Raw genomic sequence first — 13,799 nt, forward strand, 5'->3', positions numbered from 1 at the left:
TTCAAAATGTGAACCTTATTCCTTGAATTCACTTTTATAAAAGCTATGAAACTCGATTGATGTATTAAAAAAAACTATGATTATAACAAAGTTCACGTGAAAGTAAATCCCACAAATTAAATGAATGTGATATTATATTTTTAAACTTTCAAGTATTCTTTAGACTTATTTTTCACGATATTTTTATTAACAAAAGTTCAATCAAGTTCTTTAATTAAAAAAAAAACTTAAAACCAAGTTTCTCGACTTTAAAAATGCAATAATATACCAATTTACTTGTAAATTGTCGTATATTTGATGATAAATTACGTTAAACACAAGTTAAAACTGTTAATGTTTATTAGTTAATAGTTTTCCGGCTAATTGGATGAAAAATCATACTCAAAAATTTAAGAACCATATAAAATAAAATAAATGAATAATGAAACTTAAAGAGTAACTAACCGTAATTAAATTAAATTACACACAAATAGATTAAGGGATGCGTAATAGTTCTATTTACTTGTAATTTTAAATAATTGGCATAAATAACCTATATGGTTAGCCACTAATGAAGACCAATATGACTTCAAAGAAATGAAGATATTCAAATTTACATTGCAACCAAGGAATGTATATGTAATAATGATAACTACAAAATGCCCCCATAACGTACATATATACCAGATACAAATTTTTCACGATGTATGGTATTACAATATGACTTAACTACTACACAACAACGAAGAAAAGCTAAATGAATCCGCACACTAAATGAATCTGCACACTGCCATACACAGTTCAAAATTATTGACATACCAATAATTTAAAGAACCCTTATTAACTTACACTTTAAAAGGGATTGGCACAACAGTATCATCGCATGCTAATAAATGTAATATAAGTTGATGAGGCAGCTTTGGAAGATGGATTGAAAGGAACCTGCTCAACGCATGTTTCTTTTATAAGTGTTCTATAGCTATCTGGGGTCATGAATCACAAGATGATTCTGGAATGCTCCCAACAATCAAGTGCTTTCTTCCTTCATGAAATCTTTCTCCCCTTCATCAGATAATAAGAATAGAAGATACAATACAACTTTTAAAGTTAAATATAAAGAAAACATATTTAAGCAAAATCACAAATTAGACTCTTGAAAATACCAATAAAGAGAAGAGATAAACAATTGATCCCTTTTGAAATTACAACATAAACATTATCAACATTCATGAGAACAAATCTGCACCTGTATACAAACTATGTTTCTAAAGCTCCACTTCATTTTGTGAATAAACATTAACAACATATGACGAAAGCAAATACATGCATGATGATTTCAAATTGAAAAACTAAAATCACCTTTTATTCATATTAGAAAGAAACTACCATAGTGATGTTCTACGGTGCAACCTGATTTGTTATTGGCTCCAATTAGTCTAGTTAGTTTATCTTCTAAGAAAACAAATATATAACCAAATTCAAAGGGTATATGCTAATAAACAAAAGATATTTTTACCATGAGTGAGAACAATCAAATGTAGCCAATCTTCATTAATTTAGGGTAGTCTTTTCTGATTGCCTTTGCAAATTGCAGCAAATGTTGAATTTGAGGTTCGTCCAAACCATGACTGTTATCATCCACCACCACATTCTCTTCGTTATATATATATATATATATATATATATATATATATATATATATATATATATATATATATATATATATATATATATATATATATATATATATTAAAATAATATATACAAACTAATCAAATAAAATGTTACTTATCTTTCTCCTACATTTTAATATATAACACAAAATAAACTAATTTAATAATAATTATTACGAAAACTAACACATGTTACATTTTATTAAGTAATTATATAATCAGTTCAAATAACTTAAAAAAATAAAAAATAAAAGTTACCCGTGCGTATGCACAAGTATAAATACTAGTTAAAAAGAAAAGATTTAACTTAAAGCTTGGACATTGATAGAAAAGAATGAGAAGAAAACGATGAGCAGTAGGTTCAGAAAATGCAATAGAGCTCTTTCTATATTAAATTTCCTTCCAATAATCATAGGAATTAGGGATTTGGTGGCAAAATAAGAAAAATCTAGAATAAGAAAATGAAAACATGATGGAAAACTGTACCTGAAATTTGAAGAAAGAGATAAAGAAGATGAGAAAGAATTTGAAATTTGAAAGAAGGGATAAAGAAGATGAAAAACAACCTGAAATTTAAAACTAAAGAGGAAAAGCTAGAAAAAGAAGGAAAAGAAGAATTCCAAAAGAGAGAAACGTGAACAAATTGAAAAACATAAAATCTCTATGCAATATGACTGTCGAACCAATTTAAAATTTCACTTAAATTGCAAACCAATTTGAAAGGGCGTTGTAATATAAAGTGTGAAATGAATTCGAAATTGCTCACCTAAATGCTCAACCAATTCGAAAGTTGCTAATGAAGTGTAGTGTGCAACATATCTTGCTTTGGTAAAAAATACCTAATTCCTCTTATTCCAAACCAATTTTAATTTTTTTTTTTAAATAATCTAAAATTCAAAATCACGGAATATTTACACAATTTAAATAAAAATGTTTAAATGATATAAAATTTGTATGTAACGTTCAAAATTATCGAAAAAAATATATATTTTAGCAATTTAATATAACTATTACAAATACACTGCTAATAGAAAATATATTTTTTTAATATATTGTATTTTTTGTCCTCGTATTTGTTTTATCAGTTTCCTTCATTGCTTCACATGGCTACTCCTCGTGCAAGTATCTATCGGCAGAAAATGAGTCCTACCACAGATTACTTCTTCGTGAAAGTCGATGAGGCTGTTCCGTTGAAAAGCTCTGGCTTCAGTTTTGACGCAGAAACCCTTCCCTCGCAGGCTATTGCCACTGAACGCTTTCACCTCTCTTTTGTGGCTCATTCTTCGGGTAATTTGAAAATCTGAAACTGCTTGGATTAGCTTTTTCATTAACTTTTTCACATAAAATTATAATTGTTTTATGTTCCAAATTTTGAGTACACAAATTTTAAAATTAATAAATATAGTATTCGAGGATTTCAGGTTGACGTTTGAACTATTTACGTTTCAATTCAAATGTCGGTCAGAAAATTATACTTGGATTAAAATAATTATATCAACAACTGTTAAAGTTTATAAATAAAACTGTATCAAAGTTTGTAACAACAACAAATTTCAATTTCGCGTTCAAATTTAGAAACTAAAAACATATTTAATCTAGTTATAATAATCCACCTGCATGCATATTCAAACTAACATGAAGATAAAAGGAAGATATTCAAACTAACATGAAGATAAAAGGAAGAAAGTTTTCACCACATTCATCAATGAGAGTGTGAATCTGAGCAAAGCAGATGAATCTATGATGATGACAGGGATAGTGGCTTCACCTGCCATGGTGGTCAAGAAAACTGGACAAACTGTGTCTCAATTGAACGTGATCAAAGCCATACTTGATGTTGCATTTGTTCTTGGAACTACCATTTTGGCTCTCATCGCCATTAAACTCACCAAAAAAATGGCTTTCAAGAATATTCCTTCCATTGATCCAAAAGAGAATACCCTTTAGCTTCTCCGTTTCATATTCATATGCATGTATCATTCATGTTTCATGTTGTTTCCAGTGCAAATATTTCTCACATTGATATATAGAAGGTTTGTAGAGTTTTATTTTTAAAATACATTCCAAAAAGTTGGAAAATGAAAATATATTTAAATTGTTAGTTTCAACTTATAAGGTGTATAAAACCATTGAATCTATCAGAACAAATTTTAAAACCAATAACTAGATATAATATTAGTTCCTATCTTAAATAAATAATATCAATTAAAAAATATGTTGAATCTAAGTTTAATTAGTTGGATGATACCTACTTTCGTTCATATGTATCAGTTTGGTATTAACTTAATTAATGACTTTTACCACTAAATTTTAATATAAATATAAATATTTAATTTTGTAAGTCATTTTAAATATCAATAATGTTAACGGTATTAAAGACAAAACAGAATTTTTAGAATAACAGTTAAAAATAAAAGAGAGAATCATCTTTATATATTATTATAAATAATAATATAAATAAATATTTTCGTCAAACATAAAATTAATTATATTATTTATTTCTTAATCAAGATATTAAATATAAAAAAATAGTCATGATTATATTTTTTTATTTTTTTAATCTGAATATTAAATTAAAAAAAAACATCATGCTCGAATTAGTTGGTATACATCGGGTGTGCAGATTGAAAATAAATAATGATATAAAATACAATGAATTTTAAATTCAATAATAAAGTTATTGTCATAAAAAGGACAATTTGTATAATTAATTATAATTTATAAAAAAAAACTATAGTAAAAATAGATATAAATTATAACCATAAGGTATGAGAGTGTTACTAATCACAACAATTTAAATAAAGCATAATTATTAATTGTTCTGAGATTAATATTTTATATATGACTAATTGTTATCTAACTATTTTAAAGGAAATTATAAAATAATTTTTTTAATATAAACATAAATAATATTATCTGAATTTGTAAAATTTTAATATTTATTACAAGATTTATTCATTTTACAAAAAATTACATGACACATTTTTAAATAAAATCATGTTAAACATCATTATAAAATAAATATCAATACACACAAAACAAAATAAACTACTCATAAATAAACACATTTTAAAACAATATTCAGAGCTTTAAGAAATCCACATTTTTGGGGTAATTGAAGAAAAAAAATGAAATGAGTCATAAAAAGGTAGAAATTAGAAGGGAACCTTCTTGAGGTGATATTGAACGAGAGGAGAGTTGAGACGGAAGTGCTCTTGAGCGTACCGTAGTTCCATCGGTTTCTTGAATCGAAGAAGGAAGTGAAGGCCTCCATTGCTTTGTTATCTATAACTATATATAAAGGGGATTCCCTCTTTTGTGTCCACATTTCATAATTCCAACTTTACCCTTTATAATTTAATTATTTATTAAATTTTTAAAAATTAACGGTTACTTTTACAAGTTTTTATAAAATTATTTACTTATCTCCTTTTTCTTTTTTTCTCTTACTATTCATCAACAATTATTTTTCTCTTATTTTCTCCGTACATTTTATTTTATTTTTTATAAATATACTTTTATTTTGTTTATTAAATTAATAACATTACAATATCATCAATTATTAATATAATTCAAAAAATGCGTACACACAGGCGCGATAGCGCCTGTGTTTACACTAGTAGATAATAATATAAATAAATATTTTCGTCAAACATAAAATTAATTATATTATTTATTTCTTAATCAAGATATTAAATATAAAAAAATAGTCAATAATAATTATATTTTTTATTTTTTTAATCTGAATATTAAATTTTAAAAAACATTATATTATTTATTTCTTAATCAAGATATTAAATATAAAAAAATAGGTAATAATTATATTTTTTATTTTTTTAACCTGAATATTAAATTAAAAAATAAAACATCCATGCTCGAATTAGTTGGTATACATCGGTGTGCAGATTGAAAATAAAGAATGATATAAAATACAATAAATTTTAAATTCAATAAAAAAAGTTATTGTCATAAAAGGATAATTTATATAATAATAATAATAATAATAATAATAATAATAATAATCTATAAAAAAATTATAGTAAAAATGGATATAAATTATAACCATAAAGTATGAGAGTGTTACTAATTACAACAATTTAAATAAAACATAATTATTAATTGTTATAAGATTAATATTTTATATATGACTAATTGTTATCTTGCTATTTTAAAAAAAAATTATAAAATAATTCTTTTGATATAAAGATAAATAGTATTATCTGAATTTGGGAGTTTTTTTATATTTATTACAAGATTTATTTATTTTACTAAAAATTATATTACATATCTTTAAATAAAGTCATGTTAAACATATTAGTAGATATAGATCTCATAGATTGGGGTAATCTGGTTTCACCTGTTGCAGAAACACTATAACTTTACGTTGTTACTTATCAAGCAAAATATAATAAATAAGGTATAAATACACATTTGGTATCCAAACTTTTTTGGAAAGTTCAGTTTGGTACCCGAACTTTAGGAATGTTCAATTTGGTACCCCAATTTTCTAAAGAGATTCAATTTGGTCCTCTTCGTTAAGTTGGAGTTAACACCGTGTCCGTACAGGACACGTGTCAAGCCATGAAATTTTTATTTTTTTTTTCAAAAATATTATTTTTTTTTCAAAAAATTTAAAAACTGCCACATGTCAGTTTATCATCGTGCCACGTGGCAGCTTACGATCATGACATGTGGCAGTGTAATAGTTGTTTTTAATTTAGTACCCTAATTTAAATTTTTGGTTCAATTTAGTACCCAAATTTTTAAAAATGATTCAATTTCGTCCTTTCCTATTTGAGACCAAATTAGTAAATAAGCTTAATTATAACTTATATAAACATATTAAAATAATTGTTTTGAATTTATACATCAAATCACTACACCTAAATATTCAAATTATTTTATTTTTTACAAGTGTAAAAAATTTTATGTATAAAAAATTACAAAGGTTAAAATGTAAAAAATAAAATAATTTAAGTATTTAGGTGAAATGATTTGATGTATATATTAGAAAAATTTATTGTAACATGTATATATAGGTTGTAATTAAACTTATTTATTAATTTGGTCTCAAATGGAAGATAACGAAATTGGATGATTTTAAAAAATTGGGATACTAAATTGAACCAAAAATTTAAATTGGGGTACTAAATTGAAAACAGCTATTAAACTGCCATGTGTCATGATTGTAAGCTGCCACGTGGCATGATGATAATCTGACACGTGGCAGTTTTTAAATTTTTTGAAAAAAATTAATTTTTTTGAAAAAAAAAATTAAAAAAATAAAAATTTTATGGCTTGACACGTCCAGGACACGGTGTTAACTCCAACTTAATGGAGAGGACCAAATTGAATCTCTTTAGAAAATTGGGTACCAAATTGAACATTTCTAAAGTTCGGGTACCAAACTGAACTTTCCAAAAGAGCTTGGATACCAAATGTATATTTATACCAATAAATAAAGTAGAGAAAAAACAGCGACAAAAATTATCTGGATGCAGTTGGTCGAGTTGTGCGCGGTGAGGACTCGAACATAAGACTCGTTCCCCAGGAACGGCTGAGGGTGGAAGATTCAAACGGCGGCAACATTTGGCGCAGACTTCAAGAGTGATAACTGATAACTTGAATGTATCTGAATCCAACGGACTGTGGAGAAAAAGATCCGAATTCAGGTACTCTTTGAGTATATTTTCAATTATGGAGAACCTCCTAGCGCCACCAACCAAACACACCGCAATTTTCAACCGCAGCAACTCCTCCTTATTCAAAACATGCTCACTCTCGCCGGAAAAAGGGAGTTGGAGAAAAAACTTAACGGGTCAAAAACTTTAAAACCTGTTCGAAGTGGAGGAATAATGGAGAGAGAAGAAGATAAAGAATACAACGAAAGGGATGATCAACCCGGTTAAACGCCAATTAATCTCACAAACCCATTTCGTAACGGTGAGAAATGGTGTTGCGTTGCATAAGAAGGTGGCGGGTACCATGAGGCTATTTGGTATGACTAGAGAGAAGTGTGAGAGCAGCATGAAGAATGAGAATTTTGAAAAGTGTACACACAAATTTTCCATTAACATTACACTTAACTAGCGATTACAAAAGCACGATAATGCACGTGTATTTATATTTTTTAATTTTTAAAAAAGTTAAATTATGATTAATAATAAATATATAATAATAAATATATAATTTTTAAAATAATTGTTAAATATAAAATTAAAAATAAAATATGTAAAATAAATTTAATTAATGATTTAAGACAAAAGAAATATGTAAAGTAAATTATTTATAAAATAATTAATTTTTAAAATAATTAAAATGAATATTATAAAATGTGGATAAAAAAAAGAAGAAAATTCTCCTTAATATGAATTGCAGCACCGTGTTTGAATTAAAAAATGTTATAACCACTTTCTTTCGATTATTCTTCGCTTTCCTTAATTAACAAACATTTTCTTTCTGTTGTATATTTTTTTGAATAAAGATGGTTGAGTCGGGTAAAAGGATGAATTTGTAGATTTAAATCAGGTAAGATTTTGGAGGATATTATATGTTTTTATTTGAATTTTAGTGTAATATAACATTTCTATGTACATACAACATAAATATATTTCAAATAATTTACTGATGTTTGTATTTTATTATTATTTAAAATATTATCACATTTATTTCAGAATATTTATATATTATCCGTCTCAATTAATTTGAACGTTGAAGGTAGGCCGAAATCTTTTTTTAACTACATGTACTTCTTTATATGTGATCCTCATATATTTGAATTCTACCTATTACTGAAATATTCTAAATTAATTTATTTTCTTTTCAAATTGATGAAAGAAAAATATTAGATTTTGATCATTTTAACCGTTACAATATCAGTAATTATGAGCAAACAAATATTATACTTGTGGAGATTGCGTTTGATCAAAACATCCACATTTAATTTATATAACCTTTAAATCTAAATCTCTACAGTATTATATCTATATACATTTTCTTTCGTCTAGATTCATTCAACGTTAATTTTAAATTCTTTTTAATAGTCAAAACTGTTTTATATGTTCATGTTTTATCGTGTTAAACAATATTTTATTTTATATTGACATTCGAGATATTTAGATTATTTAACGCATTTTAATTCTAATACCAAATACTATTTAATACCTAAAAGAAACTGTATTTTCTGTATTTTCTATAATTACTTTAACAAAAAGAAACTAAAGAAATTAAATATTTTAAAAGTATAATAGCTGAAATTTAAAAATAACTAAACTTGAACATAAAAGAAATCCACTCATCTTAAAGAGAGAAAAAACAAATAAACAAAATTGAGACCATTCCATCCTAAACCCTAAACCATTTCACATACCTATTACAGTTATCAACATTATTATTATATAAAGATACAAAAAGTATGAGATTACGGAATAGTTTTAAATACAAAACAAAATTATGTTTCAAATAAGGAAATTATCTTTTTGTTCCAAAACCCAAATGAAAGAGTGAAAAAGAGCTTATGAGACAAATACAAAAAGATATGAAAAAAAAAAATGGCTGATCAGTCAATAATAGAATAAGGACTTGATAGAGAAATAGCTCAAGATTAGATCCATAAGCACAGTATTCTCTTTCACCCTTTTTTTTTTCATATAATCACGTACTTATTTCACTCTTACTTTCTCATCACAGTTTTTATTACATTTTCTCTTTCACTTTTTTTCCCTTTCCAGCTTTACATTTATTGGCACCCAACATCAAATGTCATTACAGCAACTTGTCACAACATTGAAATAAATCTCAAATGATGCCAAAATCATTACATTCCAATAACATCATGTAAAATATAAATATACTTTTCCTGAAGTTCCAATTACTTTGGTAAGAAAATTTAAAGTGTATGAAAATGAATCATCGAAGAGTTGACAAATGAGTGAGACTGGTAAAAAATGGCCTCCAACTTCCATTTAACTCAGTATAGATAGAACCTGAAGACACTCCATTGCCAGTCAAATTTGAGTTAATGTCCTTCCAATCATGGGAAAAAGTTACAGGAGAGAGAAATCAATTGGGAACTTCCCCCCTGCAATAAAATTTATAACACATTAAGAATAATAATAAAGGCTCAGAATCCATGGTTTAGAACATTTATACCCATGCCTCAAACAAGCATAAAAAACATAAGTTAACAAGGTGATTTGAGAACATGGACATAGCATATCGACCACTGCATGATTATTATCCTGTTTATAATCATAAAATATATTGCTCCAACATGTATAAGAATCTAAATAATACAATATGCAATATTACAATCTTCCAAACAGAGTACAACATGTGGCACATATGTAAATCACACAAACAAATGAAGTTATAGACATTCGTTCCCAGGAAAATTATCAAACATGAATGTCCATGTGAATCTGAAACACATACTAAATATTGGTAAAAGTTAGAACGATGTGTAGCATAAAACAATCAAAACTCATTTACATGAAGCAGCCGGATACTTTGGAATTTGAATAACTATTGTAATTAGTAAGAATTCCCTTTGAGGCTAGGACCATATACCTTTCCAAAAGAACTGGGACATAAAAATTTCTTGCTTTGTCTCAGAATTTGCATAATCAGTGGGAAAAGGGTTATCAACGCAAGCACTTTCTGAGAAGACCACCACTTAATTCGGCGTAAATATATACAACCTGTTCTCAAGACAATCTTGTTGCATGTTGAGACTTTGCCATTTCCCTCAACACAGCACCAACAATCGCTGCCTGCTCAAGACAATCCACCTTATGCAAAGCATCTAAAAGAACAACACATGTTTTACTATATATACGACAGCCTTTAAGTCGAGTTTCCTCAAAAAGTGTATATGCATCCATTGCCTTATTGGCATTGCTTAATCCTTCAATCATAGCATTATAGCAAGCTGAATCAGGTATGCCCCCACTTGACTTAAATCTCTCAAAGAGGTCTTTTGCCTCGAGAACGTTCCCAACCCTTGCGAGTCCCGAAATCATGGTAGTGTATGTGATAGTATTTGGTTTTAACCCTTCTTTCTGCATTTCTTGCCAAAAAACAAAGGCCTTATTAAATTTTCTAACCTTACAAAGACCATTTATCATAATACTATATGTTACTTCATTCGGAGGGCATTTCAAGTTTTTCATGTTCTGGAAGCACACAAGAGATTCATCAATTTCTTCAGCTTTCACTAATGCATCAAGTAAGCAGTTCCATGTGTACGTGTTTGGAGTCAGATCTTTCTGCATCAACTCCTCCAAAATTAGATATGCTTCGTCAATCCTTCCAACCTTCCCAAACCCATCAACAAGACTACTATAGACCACAACATTCAAATCAACACCTTTTGATTTTGCTTCTTCAAATAACATATATGCTTCATCAAGTCTGTCAATTTTGGCAAGTCCATCAATGACTGAACCATAAGTTACAACTGTTGGTGGGAGACCCTTTGCCTTCATTTCCTCCAGTAATTGGTAAGCTTTGTTGACCTTTCCAGACTTGCAAAATCCATCAATAACAATGTTGTAAGCGCGGGTGTCCAAATGTAGTCCTTGCTCCTTCATCTCATAAAACAACTTGTATGTTTCTCTTGAAAATCCTGCTTTCACAAGACCATGAATTAAAATTGAGTAGCTCCGAACATCAGGAGTTAAACCCCGAGCGTTTATTTCTTCAAACAAAGCCCTCCCTTTCTCAATTTCACCAGCTTTGAAAACACAATCCATGTAATTATTAAGGAGCATCAAATCAGGAAAACAGCCCCTATGCATCATCTCTTTATAGATTTTGTGACCATCCTCCTTCCTACCACACTTGAAGAAATTCCTAATAAGAGATGTATACACCACTGCATTTGGAGTCTGATCAGAATCCAACATCTTTTCATAAAGCATATAGGCATCGTTCACCCTGCCATGTCTGCCTAGGCCATCAATAAGTGAACAAAAAGTGACTGTGTCAGGGGTGCAAACTTTATGGTCCAATTCTAAAAATAAGGAACAAGCTTCATCAAGTCTTTGAGCTTTACATAGTCGATCAATCATAATATTTACAGTCATGATATTAGGGAATAAGCCAGCCTCTTTCATGGAGTCCCGAACTTTCAGAGCAGCTTCATGGTCCCCTGCCTTACAAAGCATGTCAACTAAAATATTGTAGGTTGCAAGATTTGGTGCTGCATCTATTTTCATTTCTTCAAAGACTCTAAATGCTTCCTCAACTTTTCCCTTCCTTCCGAGGCAAGTCAGAATGCAATTATAGGCAATTACACTAGGTATACATCCTTTTCTCTTTTGCCTCTCAAGTAAACTGTATGCTTTATCAAATTTCCCAACTGAACCATAACCCATTATCATGGTATTATAAGCGTATACACAAGGGACACTCCTGTTTCTATCAAGCTCTTCAAACAACTCTACAGCTTCATCCAACCTCTCTGCCTTGCAAAGAACCCCTATCATACTAGTATATGTCACGTCATCAGGTATCAACCCTTGTGATTTCATTTCATGAAAGAATTTCCAAGCCATATCCAACTTACCAACTTTTCCGAAACAGTCAATGCATACATTATAGAGAACAATATCAGCATTAAAGGAGTTACTCTTCATCTCATCCAGCAAGGATAGAGCAGCATCAATGCGGCCATCCCTGGCAAAAGCACGAATAAGTGTGGTAAACAAATGTACACTTACCTCATAACCTATTTCCTGCATTTGATGCAAGAGAGTGAGCATGAGATCGGCTTCATGAGCTGCAGAGAGAGCACCAATCAGTGTCGTATAAGCCGAATAAGCAGGGCGAAACTTGAACTTCCTCATAGTTTCAATAACACCAAAAGCTTCTCTTAGCTTCCGAGACTTGATAAAACTAGAAACCAACTCGATACAAGTATTATTAGAGGGTCCAAATCCAGCTTGACCCATTTCTTCAAGAATTTGTTCCAAGTAGTCCAAATTTCTTGTCCTGGCCATGAGCATGAGAAGTGCGTTGTACACTTCAGGGCAATGCGGCCGTTCAGTCTTTGTCTCCACCCACCTAAAGTACTGCAATGCCACCTTCACATGCTTCAACCTCCTTACTACTCCAACTACCAATTCTGGTTGAGGCATGTCATCAAACGTGTTGAGGGCGTCCTCAAGGGCAGGTCCCCAGGGACCAGTGTCCAAGACCCGGCATACATCATGCACTGTCTTCCTCATGGCCTCCGATTTCAAAGCATCGTCTTGGGAATGGGAGGTATCATCCATAAAGGAATCAACTTTAGCTTTCCCATACGATTCAGACGAAGACCCATTTGAAAAGGAGGATGAAAACTTGCAAGACAAAGGGTCTATTTTCCCACATTTAAGAGCAAACCGAAACTTTAGAACTGCAACCAAAAAATAAAAATCAGATTACAAAAGGCAACCGTGAGTGAAACGGGTATACATATGATAATAGGAATGCAATTATCTAAGAGGAAGAAACAAAAAAGACGACCTTGGGCCCTTGAGAGAATCTTCATGTGCTCACACACTTCAAATCTGAAATGATAGATACGAACAAAGTAATTGGAGAGAAACAGGGTAGACCATGAACTAGACCTGTATTTTAGTTGTAGAGTTGTGAGTGAACAAACATACGAATTGTACGAACCTTGTTCTCGTTTGTAACGTGCTTATTCTTTTCTTTTCTCTCCTGCTACAATTAACTGATTCTGAGTTATAGTAAAACTTGGACTTAGAAACACGCTTATGCATAGGCTGCACATCAAATTTATACCGATTTCAACCTAAATTATTATATCATAAACTTATTAATTAATTTTACAATAAATATTTTAACTGTCTGCTCATAGTAATCTTAGTTAATTGATGGTATAAAATTATTTTATATTTACACTGCATGATTTGTGTTCATAACACAAATGATAATATCAGTAAATTATAGTTTAAATTAATATTAATTTTGTTTAATTAAATATTCAACTGAAATATATTGGTTTCTTAATTAACCCTTAAATTATATAATAATGAGGTTCGAAAATATTTATTAATCTTAACAAAAACATTGATGTCAGCAGTCACTACGTGTCGATGCACTAAAGTGAGTTATCATTTTTATTTACTAAATTTTAGT

The 13,799-nt window shown here is 29.2% G+C and overlaps 1 protein-coding gene across 4 annotated transcripts; it reads right to left on the reverse strand.

Annotated features, from left to right (window-relative positions):
• Positions 1 to 567: 567 nt before the first annotated feature.
• Positions 568 to 13,396, reverse strand: LOC114195187 (Tetratricopeptide repeat (TPR)-like superfamily protein). Of its 4 annotated transcripts, none has more exons than XM_085665679.1 (4): positions 13,158 to 13,304; positions 10,538 to 13,050; positions 10,221 to 10,455; positions 9,289 to 9,732 (listed from the first exon to the last, which is right to left on the reverse strand). In XM_085665679.1, exons 1-3 carry the CDS (start codon positions 13,183 to 13,185, stop codon positions 10,399 to 10,401), a joined length of 2,598 nt encoding a protein of 865 aa, XP_085521805.1. In that variant the 5' UTR covers positions 13,186 to 13,304; the 3' UTR covers positions 9,289 to 9,732; positions 10,221 to 10,398. The 4 variants fall into 4 exon arrangements, with proteins under 4 accessions (XP_085521804.1, XP_085521805.1, XP_027941378.2 ...); XM_028085577.2 differs by adding an exon at positions 13,317 to 13,396 and having other exon boundaries at positions 9,290 to 9,732; positions 10,221 to 13,050; positions 13,161 to 13,204; XM_085665677.1 differs by adding an exon at positions 13,317 to 13,373 and having other exon boundaries at positions 9,290 to 9,732; positions 10,221 to 13,050; positions 13,158 to 13,204.
• Positions 13,397 to 13,799: the final 403 nt, after the last annotated feature.

This window comes from Vigna unguiculata, chromosome 8 (genome assembly GCF_037176805.1).
Source record: "Vigna unguiculata cultivar grain cowpea cultivar isolate G323 ecotype 2 chromosome 8, ASM3717680v1, whole genome shotgun sequence".
Classification (NCBI taxonomy): domain Eukaryota; kingdom Viridiplantae; phylum Streptophyta; class Magnoliopsida; order Fabales; family Fabaceae; genus Vigna; species Vigna unguiculata.

Coding starts and splice junctions, on each gene's coding strand:
- LOC114195187 (XM_085665678.1), bottom strand. CDS start 13,185: ATGAAGATTCTCTCAAGGGCCCAAGGTC. Junction 13,051..13,157: donor TCTCTCAAGGGCCCAAGGTC/GTCTTTTTTGTT, acceptor TTTTGGTTGCAG/TTCTAAAGTTTCGGTTTGCT.